The 24,939-nt window shown below is 43.1% G+C and overlaps 1 protein-coding gene across 25 annotated transcripts in view; it reads right to left on the bottom strand.

Moving 5' to 3' along the window:
• Positions 1 to 24,939, bottom strand: part of KALRN (kalirin RhoGEF kinase) — an 809,955-nt gene that overhangs the window by 414,510 nt on the left and 370,506 nt on the right. For all 25 annotated transcript variants that reach the window (XM_055128078.1, XM_055128085.1, XM_055128081.1 and 22 more), the window contains exons 7-9: positions 12,769 to 12,960; positions 8,875 to 9,006; positions 4,380 to 4,610 (exon numbers count right to left, since the gene is read on the bottom strand). In XM_055128078.1, coding sequence (XP_054984053.1) covers positions 4,380 to 4,610; positions 8,875 to 9,006; positions 12,769 to 12,960 — 555 coding nt within the window. The remainder of the gene's footprint in view (positions 1 to 4,379; positions 4,611 to 8,874; positions 9,007 to 12,768; positions 12,961 to 24,939) is intronic.

Consider the following 24,939-nt stretch of genomic DNA (forward strand, 5'->3'; position numbering starts at 1 on the left):
CTATTCTGACAAGAAAGGCTGGTCCAGCTGACTTTGGCTCTTTCCACACATGGGGTGGCCATGGGAATCAGGGGACAGTAAGGGACAAAGGTGGACAATGGCTGAAGCTGTCTCTGGAGTCTTCTTTTGGTGGCTTGGGGGCACTTTCCTACTATGATCTGGAAAAATTAGTCTAAAAATCTGGCAAGATGTAAACGCTGAGAAGACAGCAGTCTGGATCTGAGGGAGGGCTGCCCCGGAGCTGACATGCCAGTCCGATTCTGGGTTCAGATGTCCAAATGGAAGCTTCAACTCAGATCTATCTTTGATTTTTATCCCTCAGCTTTTCTCTCCTCTGGTGCCTAAAAAGGCAAAGGCCAGTGAGGTAAGAAGTGAGACCTCCCTTCTAATACTTGCACTACCAGTAACTAGCTGATTTTGTGATAAAATTACTTTATATCTCTGGGACTAGTTTTCTCAAGTGTATATAGACAGTATGCTCTTCCAGGCCCTTGACAATTCCAATATTGCATCACTAAAGGAAAGGATAAGTTATTACAGTAGGAACAGAATGCAGCTTGGGGCTGCTAAGAGCACAAACACCAGGGGGCGCCCGAATATCATGTCAAAGACAACATGACCACTAGCCCAGATGCATCCATGGAAGTTATGCTAGACAGGCACTGTGCTAAGCTTTGTATCTGTGTCTCATTCAATTTGATTAAGTATCATGATGCTTCCTATTATTTATTTATTTATGTTGTTTGGGGGTCACACTGGACAGTTCATGGGGGCTACTCCTGTCTCTGTGCTACAGGGCAGTTCCTGGTGGTTTGGGAGAACCACACAGCTGTGGGACTTAACCCCAGTCTTCACACATGCCAAGTAAGCGGTGCAAAATATGGTGTGCTTGTGTTTAGCCTGTTGATCTATCTCAAGAGTCCTGTTTCTTATTTTAGAGGTGATAACTGAAGCCCCAGAGATGAGGGTACTTGTCCAAGACCAGTCAACTTGTCAGAGGAGGATTTAAACACCAGTAGTTGACTCCAGAGCCCATGCTCTTTTCTGAGACAACATGCTGCTCCACTCACTGGTATGAGCACCTATGAGCTTCCTACTTGGGCTGCTGGCACCCAAATGTGTCTAGGGGTCTTACATATAGACCAACTGGCTAAAATTCTCTGTTCTGCATAGCCATCAGCTATAACTTCTCTGCCTGTAACTGTTCTTTCAGTACATAAGGCTCTGCACACTGACTGGCAGGCCCTGACAGCAGTGTCTGTTACAGATGTATGGCTTGAGCCATTTCACCCAGCAGGCATCCTGCCAGACTTGCGCAGAGCTAACCCTTCTGCAGAGGTCCAAGCCTGCTGAGGCCTGGTGTCCTTTGAGCAGAGGTGAAGTCTCTGCATCTTCTGCCTGGTGTCAATACCTGGGACCTCACGTGATAATTCCTCAGTTCCAGCTACTCAGCAGCAACTACTGTATGAATTAAGAGGAGGTGGTTAGAAGATATCCAACACAGAAGAAAGAGGGTCCTCTAATGATAACCTAGCTCAGACAGCAAAACTATTAACAGAATTGCTGTTTACTGCAAGAAAGAGATAAGAACTAGAAGAGACATGGAGAGGAAAAAGCTAAGGTTTCTACTCTCAAGGACATACTAGAAGAGATGAAATATGCAAAGTAGAAATTATCAATATAAAAATTTCTAAGCACTTTGATCTTTGCATTACATGAGAATTTATGTGTGGGGGTAACTAATTAAAACTCTGGGAGCACAGGACAGGTAAATTACTTGTCCAGTCTGATTCTAGAAACTAGGACAGATTCCAGCATGTGGGGAGCCAAAAGACAGGAGTTGAAGTCTGCCTTCTTGTCCTTGAGGCATCACTTGGCACTTCCTGAAGCCATGACTCAGACACCTGTGAGCACTAAAGGCTGAGTGTGAGTGTGAGACCATTATTTGGTCTGCTGTTACTTGTTTTCCCATGCTTTCCTTTTGCATATCTGTCCTGATGTCAGATACTTGACAAGAGACAGGGGAAATGGGACAGTGGATGGGTGAAGTCTTATTCCCAGAATAGAACTTATTATAGAGCCTGAAAAGAACAATGGGATTAACCACTTTAGGGAGTTCAGTTCTCAGGGAAAATCCAAGAGCCCATCATATCCATACTATCATTTTCCATTTGCTGTTGCTCATGGCTAACTAATTTAATTTGTACTTCAGAGAAAAATGGATTGGCTATTAATTCCAAGAATGTTCTCATTTAAAAGTAAAACATAATGTAGAAGAGCCACAGTGCAATTTTGTCACACTTTTTGTTAGCTTTGACACAGAAGTCATGGTGACCACAGAAGATTTTGAACAGATTCATTTCCCGATGGTTGAATGTAGGTGCTTCTCTGTTGAGTGATCCCTTGTTTCCCATCCTCAAAGCCACTCTGTACCCCTTCAGTGCCCACCCTAGTGTAATGACCATGAGCAATAATCTCTGGGAGTTGATCAGAGTTCATGACTCCTCAAGATGCCTCCAGAAACTGGCATCTCATTCTGTCTCAATCACAGATTGACACCTGTTCTCCCCTGGGCACAGGGGTGATATATTTATCTGGACATCTCCAGAGAGCCAGAGCAAGTATCTGATTCATTTGGTTCCAGAGTGGAGCCAGCACACTCTGTCTGTCTCTCCCGAGGTGGGAGTGCCACCTCTGATGGCTAAATCACTGCCCCAACTAGTAGTGGCAATAGTGGATGTGGGATAAGGGGAATCCCAGGAAGGAAAGATTTGCTCAAAGATACAACTACTGGCTGACCCCTCTCAGAGGGTGAGACAATCACTGAAAGGATGTCCCCCACACATACTCACACCCATCTGGCCTCAATCTCAGGGTTCCAAGCACCAGCCCTTTCAACAGCAGCTGTGAAGGGTACTCAGATTCCAAGGACATGTCCATAATTCTGGATGATCTCTCTAGATATCAGTAAACAAAACAAAGGAATGGACAATATCCAGAGAGAACAATGCCTGCACTGAACACAGAACTGAGACTACCAAGAGGTGGGGGTGAGGAGGAGAGGAAGGAAGAGGTGCAGGGGCAGTAGTGGAAGTCTGGGGTACCTCTGTAGTAGTGGTGGTGAAGTAACTTTGTACAGCAAAGATTAATGCTAACACTATTGGTTGACAAAACTTCTTATCATTGAATAAAACTTACAAATACGGGGGGTAGTATTATTGTAACCATGCTGCCTCGAATACAATGTAAAATACATTAAAAAATAAGATCAAAGCCAGTAGGCCCTCAGTTTTCTATACGCATTTTGATACACTTTCAGATCAAATCATGTCAGCACCACAAAAGGTACAGGAGAGTGAAATGTTATTTGCATGTATGATCCTGAATTTATTTGGTAACCAAGAAAAGTTGATGGTCTGTGGATCAGTGGAAGATGATGCTGAGTCTAAGACTCAAGCCCCAGATCCCGACCCCCTTCACTCCTCAGAGCAAAGCGCCTGGTCCCCAAGTGACAGGGAAGCATGAAAGGGAAAGGATGGATTATTCCACCCAAAATGGCATGTGTGGCAAGACTGTCCCTTACTAGCCAGAAATGTACCCATTTTTTAGGGTGGAAGCAATAGTACAGCTTGTCATATATGCAGCTGATCCAGCTCGACCCCAGCACCTTCCTGAGCACAGAGCTATCAATAAGCCCTGAGCACTGCTGGGTGTGAAGGAAAGAAGAAGGAAAGAAGGAAGGAAAGGAACCATTTCTTTTTTTAAAATTTTTTTTGGGGGTCATACTCGATGATGCACAGGGGTCATTCCTGGCTCTGCACTCAGGAATTACCCCTGGCAGTGCTCAGGGGACCATATGGGATGCTGGGAATTGAACCCGGGTCGGCTACATGCAAGGTAAACACCCCACCCGCTGTACTATCGCTCCAGTCCCTGAACCATTTCTTTAGTATTTGTGATAAGGAGGAAACCATAACTAGTAAAACAATGCAAACAGATGGATTAGCCAAAAATGACCCAGAATCATGAGACATAAGTCATCAACAGATAACTCCATCAGCTCTGGAGACGTCTGGGAATTCATGCCAGAAAGGTAAAGCCTTCTCAAGAGCAAACTGTGACTACCCAGAACTGATTCCTCAGACTAAGTTCCCCTTTCCAAAAGCAAAGTTGGTGGGGGAGGGGGGCACATGAGGGTGGGGGTGGTGTCCACTCTTTATTTGAAAGTATTTTACATGAGAAGCACACAATTAACCTGTCCAGCTATTTCGGTTTGGGTTTTCTGTGGGTTGAGGGCTGATCACTCTCTTTGCTCAGGGGATAACAGGCCCAGCCACTGAGTCCAAGGGATGGGTGCAGGTGTAGGGGAGCTCTGTTACCTGCTGGACATCTTGCTGGAAGACACAGAGCTGCAGCCGCTGGTGCAGCCGCACCTTTCGATGCTGCCAGATGCTCTCGAGACGCCGCTGGTGGTGCAGTACCTCATGCACCACGTCTAGCACCTGATGAACTGCCTTGGAGTAGTTTGCTGTGGCTGTGAGGGACTCTGAGTTCCCGGGACTCAGGGGACGCTGCAGCACATCCAGCAAGGCTTTGCCATCCTGGCTCACCTGTGTGAAGGAAAGAAGGCCAGGTCAAGGTTGTAAGTTCAGGAGGAGTGGCAAATAAGGAGCAGTGAGGAAAGAAGGGGGTCCTTGATGAGCATGGAGACTCTGCCTCCTACTAACACCCATGACAGCCATGGACTGTCCAGCCCACAGTCCCGGGAGAGCAGGACGTCCAGAGATCCTGGCATGAGGATGAAATGAGTCAACGCACAGGAAAACTAAAGAGGGCCTGCCACAGAGCACGGCTTCAATCCCAACTCTTCCTTTACCTTCATCATTGTTTCTCTCTCCTGTCCTTCCTGTTTCTGTCATTTACCCCCCTTTTTTTTTCTTATTTTTTTTAATTGAATCACCGTAAGAACAGTTATAAAAGTTTTCCAGTCTAAGTCTTGGTCATACAATGATCAAACACTCATCCCCTCACCAGTGCATACCCTCCACCACCAAGAACCCCAGTATGCCCCTCCCACCCCTCCCCCCACCTTACTCTCTCTCCACTTTGATCACATTCACTATTTTGACAAAAGATCCACCATTATTATTTGGAATTTTCCCCAACATTTAGATCTGCCAAAAAAGCATCATTAGATAAGTTGTTTTCTATTGCTGATATAAAGAGAATTTTGGATTTCTGATATTCTAATAAGTCTGAAGGAATTTCTGCCAAAAGCCACTGGTTCTGAGATTGTTTTGTGTGCCTCTGGGATCATTGCCATTCAGGAGCCAGGGGCCGTTCATGGGCGGCAACTCAGGGCCTCGTTGGGGTGGGGAGAGGGGCTGGTTCCACCCTCCATCCCGTGAGGCCCCTTGTGTTATGTCACTGCAGTCTCGTACCTGGCTGCCCAATAGGTTCTAAAAAGGTGGCAGCCACCGCACCACTGGGGAGAAAAGGCGGAAGGGACAAACACCTTTCCCCACCCGAGGTGGCATGACACCGTAGTTTAGTGCTCAGTCCAGATGCATTTCTGCCAGAAGTCTCTGGGTTCCGAGATTGGTCTGTGTGCCTCTGGGATCATGGCTGTTCAGGAGCCAGGAGCTGTTCATGGGCGGCAACTCTGGGCCTCAGAGATATCAGCTTGGTATGGAGCCCAGAGAATTCTCCAGTGTTGTGGTGCCTGCCAGGTTTCTTCACTGCTGAGTACGGCAAGATCCATTTACCTCTTTTATATTTATCATTCTTTCATCTTACATTTATATAATCTCTGACTTTTCTTTTCTTCTGGAAAAAATGATAATCTGTTCCTCTTTCCAGAACAAGTTGATTAAAAGTTTTAGGTGGATAGGGACACAACATCCATGTTCCACACTCACCCTCAGAGACACTCTTTGTGATTCTTGTCTGAAAGCATGGGACAGTCACTTGACCAATAATACTGGGAGGCCTCATCCTATGACTGACAGTGTGGCTGAATGTTCTGGATACCAGAAGAGCAAGTGGCTTTCTAATGTATAATTGTAGACAACTGATAGTTATTTAAACCTCAAATTAATCTGCTTAACAAATCTTTGTTTTTGGGTGGTTCTCAGGGCTGACTCCTGGCAGGCTAGGGGTACCATATGGGTGCCAGGGATCAAATTCAGGTTGGCCACATGCAAGGCAAATGACTTACCCACTGCACTATCACACAGGCCCCAGTTTGCTTAACAATATAATCAAGTTTGGTTTGAAGCGAGAAAGTCTTTGTTCCCACCCAACCAGGAGGTAAAGGAAGTGTATTCCCCTCCCCAGATCTCTGCCTATGCCTCAGAATCCCATCATCATGCCTAGATAATGGCAAGGTGAAGTTCTCGGGAAGACAGAGGCAACTATTACAATTTCTCAGTGCACAGAAGTGCCTTTGGCACATGCCTAAGGCATGTGTCTGGAGGCAGAACACAGCTGCACAGGAAAGCAGGCCTCGCTGGGGGAGTGGGGACTCGCCATGACACACCTCCTCCCACCATGCCTGCCTCCTATCAGTCCAGAGAGAAGGAAGCATATGCACTTTCATTTCTACTTATTTCTTTTTCATTTGGTGACTCACAGATAGTGCTAAAAGGACATTCCTGACTCTGTGCTCATGAGTGGTCCCTGGCAATGCTCAAAGGATCATATGCAGTGCCAGAGAAGCCTTCACTCACGGTCTAAAGAAAGTACTTTAAAAATAATACCGAGGTAATGTAATGTTTTCCAGATTAAGACAAGTATCCTAGAGCCTAACCCAGAAGAGCCCTTTTCAGGGAATTTTAAGCAAAAGCTCTCTTTAGGCATTGACCATGTCTAGGTGGTCAGTGACACTGGGTCAAGTCCTGCAATCCACATCTACAGTAGCTGGCTCCTCTGGATCCACCCTCCTCTGCCTACTCACCTTGCTAATGGATTTACATCTATGTCCTTAACATGAGAATAACTTTTGACAAATATTATTTATCTCTATGTAATTACACTCACATAATGTGAGTACAAATTAATATTATTAGCATGCTGTATTTTTATATTTTATAAGAATAAAATTTAGAGATTCTAAATTTTGAGCAGGGTTGGAGTGATAGCACAGTGGGTAGGGCATTTGCCTTGCATGCAACCAACCTGGGTTCGATTTCTCTGCCCCTCTCGGAAAGTCCTGCAAGCTACTGAGAGTATCTTGCTGGGAGAGTCTGGCAAGCTCCCCGTGGCATATTCGATATGCCAAAAACAGTAACAACAATTATCACAATGGAGATGTTACTGGTGCCCACTCAAGCAAATTGATGAGTAACGGAATGACAGTGATACAGTGATAAATTTTGAGCAGAAGTGAGTAGAAGTACAGTTCTGTTGAAAGCCTTGGGCCATTTGGAACATAGCTGATGAGATCAGACTTGGCTCACAAACCTCCTCTGTGCCTACATGATAGAACTGGTTACCATTTTTTAGCTCTGATTACAGTTAGGCACTAGGCTTAATGCATTACATGCTTAATCTTTATAACCCTTAAAATACCCCTCCTTGGCAGGGCTTAGTGCCTTCACTTCATATAAGAAGACACTCGGAGTAGTTAGGGAACTTGCCTGAAGTCACCTGGCTGGTAAGTAGGGGAAACAGGATTCAAACAGTTTTGACTGTAGCAAAACTTCTCCCACCCGGAAGCCATTGTTCCTTGACAGTAACACACATCAAACTCATCTGAGGCAACCATCATTACACTAGATTACATAAAGTTCCAGGTCCCGCTTCATGGCATTCTGTTTCAGTTTGGAGTATACCCCAGGAATCTGATTCTTTAAGTGGGGCCCCAGTGAGTCTGAAGCAGGGGGTTCAGGAACCCACTTCGAGAGACAACTCTAACCGAGCTTGCCCAGAGGAAGCCCCTACACCAGGTGTGAAATCATTTGTCTCTCCTCACCCAGCTTCCTTAATAAATCTATCTCTTTACATACCTCTTATCCCCTCTTTTAGAATTCATGTCAGTTATCAAACCTACTACTAGCATCTGGGCTGGAGTGATAGCACAGCAGTTGGGTGTTCGCCTTTCACGCAGCCGACCCAAGTTCGATTCCTCCGCCCCTCTTGTAGAGCCCGGCAAGCTACCAAGAGTATCGAGCCCGAGAGGCAGAGCCTGGCAAGCTACCCGTGCGTATTGGATATCCCAAAAACAGTAACAATAAGTCTCTCAATAAGAGATGTTACTGGTGCCCGCTCGAACAAATTGATGAGCAACGGGATGACAGTGACAGTGACTACTAGCATCTGTCCACACAAACGCACCTACGAATCCTTTAATTTTTCCTTGGAACAGAACTTAAAGATTTTCCCTTCTCAACTTTGTACTATGCCCCTTGGCCTTTGATTTGTCATCAGAGACGGCTTTTGTGGCAGTGTCTTTCTCCTACAAATGATTACTGTCACAGGAAGTTTTTTTCTAGGCTTTCTAGAATAAAAATTATATTTTAAAGAGCTTTTTCATAGAAAGTATGCAAGGGCTAATATGTATATGCCTGTTCACCTGTCAACGTAGACTCCAGAGAAACATACCTTGCTTTCTTTTTTACAGTGCTCCCTCGGGGAAGAGAGTATAATCTTCACAGGGTCATGTGGGTCTGGGAGCACAGATGCACAAATTAGCTCACCACAGTGGAAACTGCTGAAGACCCCAATTTTCTGCTTCCCATCATTCATAGATCCAAAGGGAGAAAAATGGTCTGACCTCTTAGCATCTTAAGAAATACACAGTATACTGCCCATGTTTTTGCTGCCCACCCATATAAATACATGCCCAGAATCCCTGGTGTCCTGCTCCATTCTCACCTCTGTGTAAGCCTGGGTCACCTGCTCATACAAGGACTGGTGATGGTGGATGGCCAGCTCGAGGTCTTGCATCTCAGAAGGCAGGCCTCCTTCACTGCACATCTTGCACCAGGCATCTACCCCTGACAAGAACTGAAAAGAGAGACAGCAGATGGGTCAGTATGAGAGCACTAGGGATGAGGATAGGGCAGATCATTAGACAAATTCAGATGTATCGGGAACATGCATCAGATTTTCTGGAAGCCAATGCAGAGGGCAGAGTTTTTGTTTAATTTCTTTAATTCAGACAATGATCACAAGTAAGAAGTCAGATCCAGCACAGGTTGGGGAGTGTGGTATATTTAAAAAACTACAACAATGTGGTATATGAGAGCTATTTTTGTGTTCAATATGCTATAAGCACACAATGAGTGAGAAAACAGCTCACTAGATTACGTGCATACATGGGAGCTTCTTGTCCTGTGCAGACTCAGAGGCATATGTGAGAGGCTATATATGATGCGACGATAAATATACCCAGTAAAGAAACCTTGCACAGGACCATCTGGCTCCCGGACACCCCGAGGAGACCCTTCATGTAAGGGGAGAGGGCAGCTATGGAACACCTTCAATAGCAGTGGATCCTGGGCCATCATATTTAGATATAGATCTTGAGGGATACTAAATTATTTTAAAATTAAAATTAACAACTGTGAAAGACTATAGGTCTCCATGCACAGAGGCTGAGCTAACTGAAATCACTCAGATTTATTGGGTGGAAAAACACACCTTTAAAACGCAAATAACTCTTCACTCAACAGTCTGGAATGGTTCTGTCTGTACTTTCTCTTGCCTGGATGCACAGCTTTATTTAAATTAATAGCCTAAATACCTTTTTATCTCATTGCCTAGAACAGCCCATATGAGGACAATAAAGAACTCCCTAAACAAATGCATTAGAAAAATGGCCTTGGGTGCCTTTTGTTTTCCCAGCAAAAAAGAGAAAAAAAGAAGCATGTTTATGAGTTTCCCTGAAAGACTGGTAATACCTGAAGATTTGTATTAAAAAATAAATGCAAATAAAAATGCTTCTGATCCAAACTAATACAAGTCCGGAAACATCAAATAGAAGTTGACTTTCCCAGTTACTTTCAGTCCTGGCACCATGTTTCCTTGACTGCTTGAGTTCTGGTCTTGCCTCAGTGTCAGCTTTCAACCCTTGCCACCCCATTGATTTTGGGGGCTAATTTTTTAGTCTTTGTATTTTTATCAATTAGGTCATCTATAGGGCTGGAGTGATAGCACAGCAGTTGGGCATTGCCTTTCACGCAGACTACCCAAGTTCCTCCGCCCCCCTCGGAGAGCCCGGCAAGCTACCAAGAGTATCAAGAGTATCGAGCCCGCACAGCAGAGCCTGGCAAGCTACCCGTGCGTATTGGATATGCCAAAAACAGTAACAATAAGTCTCTCAATGAGAGATGTTACTGGTGTCTGCTCGAACAAATCGATGAGCAACGGGATGACAGTGACAGTGACAGGCCATCTATTAAAATAAAAGTGCTGAGTGCCACCCAGTACCAGACTCCATGTACATTCTCAGAGCTCAGAAACCTTTTTGTTCCACCAATAACCATTTTACAGAAACATGTGAAAGTAATATGACACTAAGGCATCACTTGTGGTGGAGCAGCACCTCTTTAACACCCCTGGGATTCCTCTGTAAAACTAACAAGAGTACTACATCATATCCACAAAATGGCTAGTTGAAGGAGAGAAAGAGAGACAGAGGGAAGGACCAAGAATAATCTTGTGCATCTGGATAAATCCAGAATGAAGTGTGTGAAGGGAATAGGGTAGAAGAGATATGAAGAGACCAGAACTTTCTCATGATGCTCTAAACCAGTCATTATTAGTTATTCAGTCAATTAGTATTTCAGCTTCTGTGAAAATCTTATTTTGAAGCAGGCATAGATAGGCAAAATACAGATACTTGGATAGCATGTTGAACAAATACTCATGATGGAAATGTCTAGGTTTCAAATGCATACCAAGCATCTAAGAGCTCTATTCCTATTTTTTTAATGTCTGAGAGTTGCTTTATTATCCCCACATTAGACATGAGGAAACAAGCTCATGAGGAATGTAGCAGGGGCTGGAATTAAAGCCCAGATGTCTGGTGTCAAAGCCGAGGCTCTTGCTATTCCATGTCACCTTACATGCTAGGTGGGTGCCGGAAGAAGACATTTAAGGAATGAGCTTGTACCTGCCTCTCCATTATCTGTTAGTCACCAGAATGTCATACAGGGAAAAAAGAGAGAAGTTAGGAGACTTTAATGTTATTGTTAGATATACCACACTGGTATGTAAGCAAATACTTAGTAAACGGCATATTTATCTGTATGAGCATCATGCATATATGTGTATATAGATCAATACACATATGTGTTTAAAATCTATATAATCCTTTACTAAAATGATGTATAAAGTATTGCTCACAGTATATAAAAATAACATGTTGCAGGTTATTGTAAATTCCATATTCTTACAGAATGATTTTCTTTGCAAATGACAAACTTAAGAGTTGCAACATGAAGATTAATCTTTGTAGTTATGTTAGGTGTTAAATAAGAGAATACCTGGAGACGTATCAAAGAACATTATTAGCAAGAGGAGTGACTACTGATGAAATAACAGATTTTAGATATCATTTTTGTGTGTTATTTAATTTTGTGTCATTCACAATGTAATAATGCTATAGTCAGGATACATTCTTAAGTTTAGTCTAAGTTTTTTAGTATGTTTTAGTACTTTCTTCTTCCCTTTCTAAACATTCTAGACAATTAAATAAATAGCTATAAATAACTTTAAAAATTAAAATAATTGGCAGTGATGCATTTTTAGTATTTATCATCTCCATTTTAAATGACATATTGAATATAAACACATAACTTAGCTGTAGTTAAGGGCTATATTTAACAACCAGCTCAGGAAATTACTGAGCATTCCACAATTATTTCTCATTTCTATGATCAGATCAAAGCCAGCTCCAACATATTCTCACCAGCTTTTTTTTTTTTTTTTGCTTTTTGGGTCCCACCTGGCAATTCACAGGGCTCTTCACTCAGGAATTACTCCTGGTGGTGCTCAGGGGACCATATGGCATGCTGGGAATTGAACCCATGTCAGCTGCGTGCAAGACAAACACCCTACCAGCTGTGCTATCGCTCCAGCCCCTCTCACCAGCTTTTAAGCAGTCACACAATCTCTCTGAGCTTCTCAGGGCTCCAGTCTGTAAAATGGGTCAGAAATTGCATTGGCTAATGGCAGTAAGTAAATTTTATGCATTGTCTTTGCATTATTATCACCTATAGCAAATATTTCAAATACAGTGTTTGCACCTGCTCTCAGCATTCAATGATCAATTCAGTCTAACCCCTTTGGTTTATTTTTAGGTAATGTAAATAAAGCAATAGTCAACATGCACAATCCAACAATAAACTATAAGGAGAATTTAATTAGGTTCTGTGTTCCTTTTTCTTTTTTGTTTGGATTCCAAAGTCACCAAGAATCACCAATTTGGGGAAGGTGTGCTGGCTTTTGAATCATATCAGGGGGGCTATTTCTGGCTTCTTGTTAGGGATTTCTCTTGGTCATCAGTGCTCAGGAACTATGCTGTACCCGGGATGAGCTCAGGCCTTCCACTTGCTCAGCATGCACTCAGGCCACGGAGGCATCTTCCTGCCCAGCCACCTATATATATTTACAACTCCGGGCCATGAAAATAGGAGAGCCTGGGACATCATTGTTCCCCCAGCTGGTGGTTAGTTCTTAGGAGGAGCAGAAAGCATTTATAAACAGCCTAGAAATCTCCCTTCCCTCCCACAGAGAGCAGCACAGCGGTTCCCTGGGCCTCACCTGCTCAGCCTTCTGGTGGAACACTGCAGACATGGCCAGAATGGTGCTGCGCTCGTCAAGAGCAGCTGCAAAGCTCTTCCACTCCTGGTCCAGCTGCGTGGAAATCTGCTTGATTTGCTGTGAGGCATAATGGCCAGCTTCAGAGAGGCGGGAAGCCACAGACAGGATGCGATTGATGTTGACATAGGCATTCTGGGAAACAAAGGAAAAAGAGCTGTTAGTGCAGTAGGCTGCGAAGGACGAGCACTTTCAGGATGGCTCAGTGGGCTCTCTCACCCCAAACGAGTGATGTGAGAGAGGTAGGTAGAGGTTAATTCAGGTCCTACAGTGGTCTGTCTATGGCATAAAAAATGTCAAAAGGAAAAAAGATTTAGATTGCAAAACAGAACAATAATGATTAGAACACAGAAATGGAGTCATTTTACATATACTGCCCCACACTATCCTCATAAACAGCTAGTGAAGTCATACCAAAGGAATAACATGGAATATCCAAGAGTTCCTCTCTGGAAATAATGATTTGGACTAGAGCAAATGCTGGAGAGAGCCAAGGCACCTCTCTTGTGCATGAGAGAGTTATAGCTGGGGCATTTTTTTTAGTTAATGAAGTATGATTTACAAAGTTATTTTATATTTGAATCTTAGGCAAACAATACTCCAACACCATTCCCACCACCAGTGTCAACTTCCTTCCACCAGTGTCCCTGTACTCCCTCCCACCCACCCCTGCCTGCCACCTTGACAGGCATATTTCCATGTTCATTTTAGTTTCACTAAGTTGCAGTTCACAATGGTTCTAGTTTAACCAGGGCATTTTTCCCATGTACAACAGGGCATCCACAATGCTCACCAAAGATGGCCAAGGACACACATCCCACTGTAGCTACACATTTTCATATCAACTTCATATCGCCATATCACTTTGCTGTTCCCCACCCTGACCTCCATAAAAAATAGCTGGGGCGGGGCTGGAGCGATAGCACAGCGGGTAGGGCATTTGCCTTGCTCGCGGCCGACCCGGGTTCAATTCCCAGCATCCCATATGGTCCCCTGAGCACCGCCAGGAGTAATTCCTGAGTGCAGAGCCAGGAGTGACCCCTGTGTAACGCCAGGTGTGACCCAAAAAGCAAAAAAAAAAAATAGCTGGGGCACATGTGACATTACTCACAATTAAATAAAAAGCATATGAAGTCTCAATTTTCCATACTAAAGATCTCCCACTAAAGATCTGTGGGAGCCTTACTTATCCCTATGTGGCATAAAACATTCCCCCACCTGACCTCCAAAAACCACTGTGAGTACCCCGAATGTCATCTGTGGGGCTCTCCTGGACATGCTGCTTCCTTTCATCTTGTGTTTTGCTTACATTCATTCTCATCTTTGATTGCCAATTAAAAATTCATGATGTGTGTTGCTTCCTACTAGGCCAGCAGAAAACCCATCAAGAAAGAATGAAAGAAAAGCCCCACGAACATTAGAGAGTGGCGAACATGGTTATTTTTAACTACTACATCCTAGTAATTGTTAGAGTTGTCAAAACAATCAAGTCATATTGTGACACTCACAGGGAGCTTTTCTGAATCACACAATGTCTGCTGAAAGGACTGGCAGGTGGCTTGCACACCTTCCCTCTTTGTTACAAATCTTCTCAAGTGGAAAGAAATATTCTTCAGCAATGGCATTTTCTCTTGCTTCTACTAGTTCAGAGGAAGTTCATTAATATTGAGTAAATTTAATGAAAGCTGTTTATTTTCCTCTTCTCTCATGGTCCCCATCCACCTCAGCTGCCCCTGACCTCAAGCACTCTGTCCCAAACCTGAGCCAGCTTGATAAGGTCTCTCTACTTAAAAGGTCTCTGTGGACATTAAAGAAGTTAAGTGAAGTACTTGAAAACAAATTGATATTTAATGACCCCCATGCATAATTTCTTTCTTTAGTCTGGCCTGAAACAGACTGATACAACTGGCCTTCAAAAATGGAGTGAATTCCTGAAATCTCACCCTCCCTTCCCACCAGTCTCCAATACATACAGTTCTCTAAGGTTGCTGGACTTTCCATCCTAGGACAGATCTATGTGTTCTGGCCAAATTGGAAGAAATGAAAACAGCAAGAACAAGATACTAACTTATCTCCAGGGGCCCTCAAGAACATCTCATGAATGCCCAGCCGTTTGTCATCACTGCTTACATTCCCTCCCTACAGGATACACAGGGACACACGTTTCTGCTCTCCTTTAGGAAGAACTTTCTAGCTCTTAGAGATGTCTAGCAAGAACTGTCTCTGGAGGCTGTTAACACCTAGACATTCATTCCAATATTTATAAGACAGTAGACCAGAATCTATGTGGGGGACCATGAGAGATCAAAGAAGAATGTTACAGGATTCCTGTCCTCAGGGGCTCACAGCTGAGACTTAAGAGCAGTCTTCAAATAACTATAATTTCATGCAAAAACAGGAAGCATTTCAACAGAGGAGGAGGCACCTCACTGTGGGAACCCAGTGAGAAGGAATCTGAGCCACCACGGGCAAGGATGTTGGGATCCCTGCCAACATCCCTGCCCATGGTATGGGACTTTCTACGCAGCAGAGGGTGGTGAAGCTGGGGACCCTTTAAGACCCCCTTCAACCCTAAAGTCTGTGATCACAGACAAAAGCTAAAAACAAACAAACAAAACGACTGCAGCTTATACTTCACATTCTAGAGACCAGCCCAGTAAAGGCCCTTTTGTTTCCTCATCAGGGGGCAGAGAAATGTCTTACTAAAACTAACAAATGATTACACGTCTCAAAAAAGGGGAAGCAGTATCCCTCACAACAGAAGGATAAATATAATGTTGACTCATGGGCTTGCTCATTCTTCTTTTCTATAGCCCCTTCTCAGAACAGCAAAATATTGCAGGGCATTGCCCAAGCTCATTAACACCAGCGTCTTCAGTTTCCTTTGGCCCAGAACCCACCACTTTGCATCCCAAACCAGTAGATAAATTCTAAACTGCAGTCAAAGGAAAAAGAGAAACAGCAATGAACTTTGATGCAATTTAAAAGGAAAATAGTTAAAGAGGTTAAAATGACATGAAATCTAAAGAGCTGGATTAAGATCCTAAATAAATAGGGGCTGAGTCATTTGGCATGAATAAAGATATCTCATGGCGTTTCGTCAATCCATCCCTGTGGTTCTTTTATGACATTAAGTCTCTGTTACTGAGCATTTGGGAGCCATATTGGACCAGGGGATATGGCAGGAATGGATGTTTTGGCTTTATGGCCTTTCTATTTCCTACCAGCTGCCACCTCACCCCACCCCCTCACCAACACCCTCCCACCTGCTTGATTTTGCCCTACCAGCATAAAATGCCCTTCCATCTGCAGCGCTGATCATCAGCCAAGCACGCTGGTCAGGAGACATGAGTTATGGTCCAGCGCTGGCACCCATTTAACAAGTCACTTGCCCCCACTGCATCCCAGTTTCCTCATTAGTGAAATGAAGTGGCTAGAACTAAATGGTCCCCGGCCTTTCATTTCTGAGAAAGCAGACAGTTCCCTGGCCCAGGCATCCAGGTGGCTTCTCTGCCTATTGACGGACCCAGATTGAATGGAGAGGGAACATTTCTTGTTTTCAGTGCCTGAGAGAAGAGTGTCTCACTGGATTCCCTTCCAGGAAGGAGGCAAGGCATAAACTGAACAACGGGGATAAAGCAATGCTTTGAAAGCACCAAAGGCAGTGGGAAGATTTCTCACCACGCTGTAATTTAATCTAATTTATGCCTTCAAAAGACTGCTTGTTGTGCTCCAGGGCTGGCCGTGGGAAGTGCAGGTATGTGGAGACATGGAGAAAGTGTTGCTCACTCCAGAGAACAAGACCCAGCGGAACACGCGCCTGAGGCTGGCAGCTTGGCTCTGCTCTCTGTCCTTGCAGGCGAGGGCCACAGCAGGAGAAAGGCTCCCTGAGTCTTCTGCACCCAGGTGATGAAGGACCAGCTGCTCCTTTCCTCACTCTTCCTCAGCCCCCTACCCCAACCCACACCTCATCACCCTCAGACTAAACCTGCTGCCCTGGCCCAGCAGCTGATATTACTAATATCAGACTTCAGGAGGATCTTAGAATGCTTATCTCAGAATGGATTTACTATTTCATATTCCCATATATATGGAGTGCTTTTCCCATCATTATTCAAAGCATCATAGCCTGGGATGGAAAGAACACCTGCCCTGCGGAATAGCCCCACCTGCACCCCAGCCTATGGGATCTCCTACTCCGGCTTCCTTACCTCAATGCCTCTCCTCCATGATTTCAATCATAAGACAGAAAAATTAATCCTAGAAAAATACCATTAACTCAAAACCCATCTATATTTACAATCTAGCTCCCTTCAACTGTATGCAAAATTAAAATGCAGCACTGTAGCACTGTCATTCCATTGTTTATTGATTTGCTTGAGCAGGCACCAGTAACATCTTTATTGTGAGACTTGTTGCTACTGTTTTTAGCATATCGAATACGCCATGGGGAGCTTGCCAGGCTCTGCTGTGTGGACGGGATACTCTCAGTAGCTTGCCAGGCTCTCCAAGAGGGATGGAGGAATCGAACCTGGGTCAGCCGTGTGCGAGGCAAACACCCTACCTGCTGTGTCATCACTCCACTTCCTTTTTTTTTTTTTGCAAAATTAAAATAAAAATACAAATTCTGTTTGTTTCATTCCTGAAGCAATTATTTGGATATTTCAGAATGGACAGCACTGTATTTTGAGCTTTATCTACCACTGGGTTCACTGGATCCATCGGAACACATTCTCTCTCCTTAAAGAACTATTTGGGAGAATCTTGATAAAAGTTGGCAGTGCTTCCAAAGGCACCTTGGAATGGAGTACTGGGCTACCCTGACTGGCTGTGAAATAATGCAACACTGTGCTTGTAAGAATATGATATTTTTCCACTTAAAGCTCAACAAATTTACTCTCTAAATATTCATATTGTATGTGGTATACTATGATAGAGAGGATTAGTTCTACTAGAACTAATCATTTGATGGAAGCTATCATTTTGAGAACTCTCAGCTCTGTGCTAGGGGCTGACAATAAGAACAGGTAATTGCTGAGCTCGTGTACTATCTAAATCTCAATTCTTTCCTGTTTTAAAAAACAGGAATAAATTTTATAACTCCCATGGTTACAAGTCCCACCCTGAATCAGAATCTCTCTCCTCCAGATTACAGGAGATAGCACAAAGCACCCAATACATAACTGTATTAAGTGAAAGAATTTCATATCTTTTCCCTTGTCTAGTCCTAGTGGACAAGTATTAATACCTACCGCCCTCACATCAATGTAAACCAAATCAAAGTACTATAAGATATATAATGAAAAATCTATCAACCATCCCATGGAAGGCAGAAGAAACCAAACTTCAGTTGAACTTCAGAGTTCAGCATATATCCCCTGTGATTCCAGGGTAAGATCCTATCCCTTAGGAGTCTGCCACTTGTACCACTGAGGGCTTCACGGGTGCCCTAGCTGCTAGTCAGGGCCCTGCCCTGCACAATTCATTCCCTCTGGGTAGAAGCCCTCCCCTAGGGAAAGGGGTTAGAGCCTTTTTCTGTTAGCAATATCCTTTCCAAGTGTCTTGCATACCTTAAATGCCCATACCTTTGTCTCAGGATAGTGTGGCTTCTTAAGAAATCTCCATTACTAGGGCATATATCAAGAATATCCAAAGCACTCAGAAGTAGAAATAGATTTCACCTATCAGGACAAATCTGTTTCCTAATACTAATTATTCTACATTCTCCCCATGAATGGCACGGGGCTCTTTACTTTATCTAGAGGCAACCTTCTTCAACTTCACTGTCAGAGAGAGGATGGGATGGAGGTCTGGGCGTGCAGGCACTAGAGAGTATATCATATGTTCCAAGAGTAAGTCTTAAGTTCAAAGTTACAGCATTCCCAGTTTCATTCCAGACAATGGGGCTGCAACCTTTAAAGTAACTATCATGAAACCATAAGATGAGATTTGTCAGACCTGCATAGTCAGTGACGCACAACCATTACATAGGTGCTCAATCATCAGACAAATACTTGGGAGTTGAGTTTCCAAGCAAAAGTCAAGGGAGGGCCATCTGACAAATAGTAAAGCAAAGTAAACTGCAATGGAATCCCAATGTTATTCAAAATGCTAAAGAGAATGCATAAACACATGTATTCTCACAATGAAGTACACATGCACTGCAGGAAGCATATCCATGTGCTATCATTTTCTAATGTTTTCTTTCTCTATCTTGGCGGGGAGGGTGCCAGAGAAGCATAATTGTGGAGACTTCCCTTTAGGGTCCTTTTTTTCATGTCCATTCTCTTGAGTGTAAAAAAGCTTCTCAAAACATAACTGTGTGGCTCTCGAACATTGCATGAGGGAAAAACAAGCACGAAAAGGTGTGAATCTGTAACTGTACCCTCCCTGTGACTCACTACAAAAAAAATTAAAAAATTAAAAATTAAAAAAAAACATAATCGTGTTTATATGTGTGTTTGTAAAATTGGGGGGGGGGGGCTCAGGGAAACATGTTCTAAAAGCTACAGAAGGAACATATAGTACTTATTCCCAACTATTTCTCTTGCCACTGAAGTTAACACGATGAAATATGTGATTCTGTGCGTGATAAAGGTTAGAAGGAATTTATCTCCAGCCTTTTATTTTTTTTTATCAAACTCACTGATACAAAATTGTTTCTAATTTTACTTTTAGTTATTTCTCCCATCTACAAATAATGGTTTCAGAATTGTAAACATTTTCATCAATTTGGTACATAACTCTTAAATGTAGGTTCCAATTCATATGCTCAGGTTACTCTTGCCTCTTGGCAGGGATCACTCCTAGTGGTGCTTGAGAAGCTGTATGTGGTGTTGAGGATCTATCCCAGTTGGCCAGATGCAAGGCAAGCACTTTACCTGCTATGTTATCTCTCTGGTCCTAAAAATATTTCTTAGTTTTTAAATTATTTTAATGTCTCTCTAATTTCAGCCTATATGGTCAGGCTGCATTCCAAGAAAGATGTATTTACACAAATTTCCCAATCTGATTTCACTTTAGTAAAGCTTTTTAAAAAGCAAAATTCAATTTACATAGAAATAAAATCAGCAAATTTGAAAGAGTAAATACTGCTTAATATAGGAACATAAACCTACTTCTAGGCTTTTGAAATCCAAGTTTATGTAACAAATTCATTTTAGAGATGAGGTAAAGCAGCACAAACTCTTTGAATTTACCTAGTCAGAGCTTTAAAAGTCTATTAAATTAATCAAGCAGCAAGTTCAAAATCATAAAAAGAAAAGCCAAGCCTGGTCTAGGCCCAGGTTCCTGCTCACCCCTTACCTAATTACTACCTTTTTATTATGTTTTTGCTTTGCTACATTCAAAGAGGGCAATAACGATTTGGGGATTTTCCCATATAACACAGGTGTTTCATGAGTAATAATCATTATCAGAAAGAAAGAAAAGAATGTAATGGAAACAGCTAAACCTTACCTCTTTCCTCTCTTAATAATGCCATATGTATAGCTTATATCTTTGCTAGTAACAAAGCCACACTGGGTTCTGCAGCTGTTAAAGAATCAGCTTATGATTAATTAGTTTAACATTATCATGTAAACCTGCTGATCCCACCTCAAAACATATGGACACTGGGATAATAACATCTGGAATAAGAATTGTCCAAGCTTGAAACTCTACTACAATAGATATAAAGATATAAGATGTGATGAGATACAATTTCTGCTTCCCACAAACCTCAGGGTGCCCTCTGGGGACCAAGTAGGTCAGCTGATAGATGGCTATCTGGTCAGGTCTAGCTAAACAGTAGGTCAAACCATGTGGAAGCCATCTTTCACTGTCGGCTGGAGAGAGGAAAGGAGTTGGAGCAGCTCTGGTGTTCAGCAAAGATAACATTGGCCGGTGAATCCCTCTGTCCCTCTAGCCAGGCGTGATGAAGCAACGTCTCCTCCAGCAATTGCTTCACAAACCATTAGCCCACAATGAAAACAAGTGCCTGGCCATATGTCTGAGGGCCCAGGAAACACAGGAGCAGATTTAAATGAAAAAAGACCCCTCTTGCCTTTCTCAGCTCTGAGTAAAACTTCTTTGATGAAAATGTTAAAGAGGGATGTGTAGGACTGGAATCAAATTCAGTCCTCAGCGGGAGAAATGGTTGGGAACAGTGTAGTGAGAAGAGAACCTACCTCCTAGCCAAGAGTCAACTCAGGCTGCCTTCAGCTAGAATCAAAGGCTGTAAGATTTACAACCTGGCTATTGAGAGCTTGGTCTGTGGCAACAGGACAACCTAGGAACTGGTTAGAAATGCAGTGGGGCACGCTCTTCCTCTCTCTCTCTTTCTCTTTCCCTCCCTCTCTCCCCTGCCAGCCTCTCTCAAAAGTTCCAAATAAACCTGTTTTAACTTAAAAAAAATAAAAAGGTATTGGAATCCTTGGGCGAGGGAAGTGGGTATACTAGTGATGGGTGTGGTGATGGACTTATGTGTATGAGATAGCAGTATTAATAGTATTGTAAAAATAAATAATACAAATAGTATTGTAAACCACATAATATCAATCAATAAAAACATTTAAAATTTAAAATATAAATGTAGAATTTCAGGCTCCTTTCCTCTCTCTGAATTACAACCTGCATTTATCAGGAATATCCTAATTGGTCCACATACACATTAAAGTTGGTGAAGATACAAACATAGGAATCATCACAGTGATAGAGCACACATATGAGCCCTCATTTAGATTTCTGGCACGAAAATTAAATAAACAATAAATTACTAACATTTGAGAAGTGCTATAGATGAAAATTTTGGGGAAATGTCCCAAAGAACTCCTTGTTTTAGCACTTTTGACTGTGACAGTGTTAATGATGAAACACATGCCAAGCATAATACTACATCATATGTGCCTAAAACAATGCCACATCACCTCCTTACAAAGTCCTTGGTATACTGAAAGTAGGTAAAGGGATATACATGGTAACTTTTCAGTACCTGCATTGCAAACTGCAATGCCAGGAGGGAGGCAGGGAGGGAGTGAGGGAGGCAGGAAGGGAGGGAGGGAGAGAGGGAGGGAGGGAGGGAGGGAGGGAGGGAGGGACGGAGGGACGGAGGGACAAAAAGTGCCTGCCATACAGGCAGGCTGGGGTAGGGGGTGGAGGGGTTGGTGGGAGGGAAACTAGGGACACTGGTGGTGTGAAATATACACTGTTGTAGGGAGGAGTGTTGGGACATTGTATGACTGAAAATCAATCATAAACAACTTTATAACTGTGTATCTAATGATGATTCAAAAATATTTTTAATTGAAAAAATCCTTTGCAGAGGCACTGTCATTATCTCTGGCTTACAAGAGAGGCGGTGAAGGCTGTGAGAAACTGAAGTACCTTGCCAATGACTACACAACTGGGGAGGAAGTACAAGGCTGTGGTAAAGAGCAGGTGCCCCTGCTCCATCCCATCCTGATTGTCCGAAATGTGAAAGCCACTGAGCTGGCTTACCTGTCTCTCTCAGGAGAGGAGAAATGATGAGGAAATTATTTTCCCAGAGATTCAAAAATATTCTAAACAAATAGGACTCCTGGAGATTTTGGTCACAGAACCCACATAGCTGAGTTTTACAGCAGATTATCATAGATGAGGCTCAATCTAAGCCTGTGGAGATGGGCCATGAGCACGGCAGTGATTGGGTTCTGAGATTTTCAGCTACCAGAACTCTGCTGGGATGGGTGGTGGGGTTCACCTGTGCTCCTCTGGGGGACCCTAGATGAGAACATCTCTGGTTTAATGAAACTTTCTGTTTGTTAGTGGGTACACCCAGTCATGCTCAAGGATTACTCCTGGTTCTGCTCTAAGGATCACTCCTGATGAGCTTGGGAGACCAAAAGAAAGAAAAATTATTTTTTTAAGTAAGTGAACCATATGGCAATGGGCAGGAGGAAACTTCAGGTAGACAGACCAGAAGGGGCAAAGACCATGATGCAGGAAAGACTTTGTTAGGTTCAAGAAATAGCAGAAACCTGAGGTGGAAAGAGTGAATCAGCAGGTAGTGGAGGTTGATTTTCAAGCAATAACTGAAATCCATACCACAAACAATCTTTTAAGCCATAGTCTGGGGCTTCCGGAAGATAAGGAAGACACTAAAGTACTCTGACCAGAGAATGGGTATGATCTGCTGAGACTGGACTCTGAAGGGAAAACACGGAAGCAGAAGGACCAGGCAGGAGCTGCTGCTATGGTTTAGAAAGGAGCTAATGAAAGCTGGGACCAGGGTAGTGGCATTTGGGGTGATAACAAGTGGCCGGATATACAGATATTTTCAGGCTTGAGCCCTTAAAGGACTGGCTTCCAGAAATTCCTTAGTTCTTTCTCTTTTGGTCCTCTGACCATCATAAACTCTGGCTTCAGGTTTGTAGCAATACTTTCTCCTCTATTTTCCTGGCCCTGACCAGAGCTCTCAAAAGTTCTGCTTTGTAAATATGCCTTAATGCTCCTGATCAGTCTCTGTCCTTCACTGATACCCCAGGTCAGCGACAACCCATGCCCTAGAACATGCAGCATTACTGTTTTTAGTCATATTTCATATTCGTGCCTTCCAGCTTATGCCCTTTGGTATACATCACTCATCTGATGTGCTAGATTTCACAGATGAATTCATGCTTTTTATCCTGCTGCAGGAGACTTCCAGAAGGAGACACGAGTCAGCTCTGGCTGAATCTCAGACATATTATCTCCTTGACAGCTGCACACCTGTCAGATAGCAGGCATCAGCTGCATGTGGTATTAAAAATGAAAGAACAAACAAGGCTCACATCAAATATCCCAGGAGCAGGAATATGCTTACAGAGAGCAGTGGATGAAAATCAGAAAAGAGTATCAGGGCCATGGGTGGAAAATTAAGAGTAAAAAGAAATATAAATTCTAGGAAGGTGGTGATGAATGATCTGGAGAAAGTTACACCAGTGTCCTCCACAAGCCAGAAATCTGAGAGGAGAGCCAAGCCCTGCTGGTCAGCTCAGAGAAGACTTTCATCAGGGATCTGGGCCAGGTGATAAGACAGCAGGTAAGGGGAGCCAAGAATTGTCACCAAAGTGGTTCTGAGAAAGTGTTCCCTAGGCCAGCGCTTCCCTGTGTTCCTACTCTGAATGATAATTACCAGACAATATTACCCCCAGCAGTGGCTGAGAGTTCCTTTTTCACCACATCCCTGCCAACAGAGATTATTCCCATTATTTTTGATATGTGCATTCTCACTTGTGTGAGGTGATATCTCAATGTCATCTTATTTTGGATTTCCTAATGATAAGTGATAGTGAGCACTTTTTATGTGCCTGCTGGATATCTACCTGTCTTCCTCTGAGAAGTATCTGTTCATTTCTTCTCCCCATTTTTAGTAAGTTTTATGGATTTACTTTTGTTGATCTCTGTATTTTATATATCCTGGATAGAAACCCTTTAAATGAAATATGAGTGTGAGTATTTTTTCCCATTCAGTTAGCTCTTTTTGTTTATGACCCACGTTTATTTTGCCATGCAGAAACTCTTTAATTTGATGGAGTTGCTTGCTTGCTTGCTTGCTTGCTTGCTTGCTTGCTTGCTTGCTTTTTTAAATTTCTGGGTCACACAGTGGTACTCAAGACTTACTCCTGGCTCTAAGCTCAGGGATCATTTCTGTTAGTATCAGGGGATCATTATGGGGTGCTAGGGATCAAACCTGGGTTGGTCTCCTGCAAGGCAAGTGCCCTACTCACTCATTTGTTTATTTTTGATTCTGTTGCCTCAGCCAATGGTATTGTATCACTGAAGATGCCTTTGAGGCCCAAATCTTGGAGCATTTTGCCTATATTTTCCTCAATGTACTTTTTAGTTTCCAGTTGGATCTCAAGATCTTTTATCCACTTTGAATTTATTTCTGTGTAGGGTTTGGCATTCAGCTTACTTTTTTGCACAATTATCTAATTTTCCCAGCACCATTTGTTGAAGGGGTTATCTTTACTGCATTTTGTTTCTCAGATCCTTTTTTGAAAATTAACTGTCCAACAATGTGGGTTTTTTCCTCAGGTATTTGAGAGGAAATATCTATTTCTGTAGATAAGAAAGCCTATCCTTATTTCAAAAACCGTGCAGCTTGATTACTAT

The sequence above is a fragment of the Sorex araneus genome, chromosome 2 (assembly GCF_027595985.1).
Source record: "Sorex araneus isolate mSorAra2 chromosome 2, mSorAra2.pri, whole genome shotgun sequence".
Lineage (NCBI taxonomy): Eukaryota > Metazoa > Chordata > Mammalia > Eulipotyphla > Soricidae > Sorex > Sorex araneus.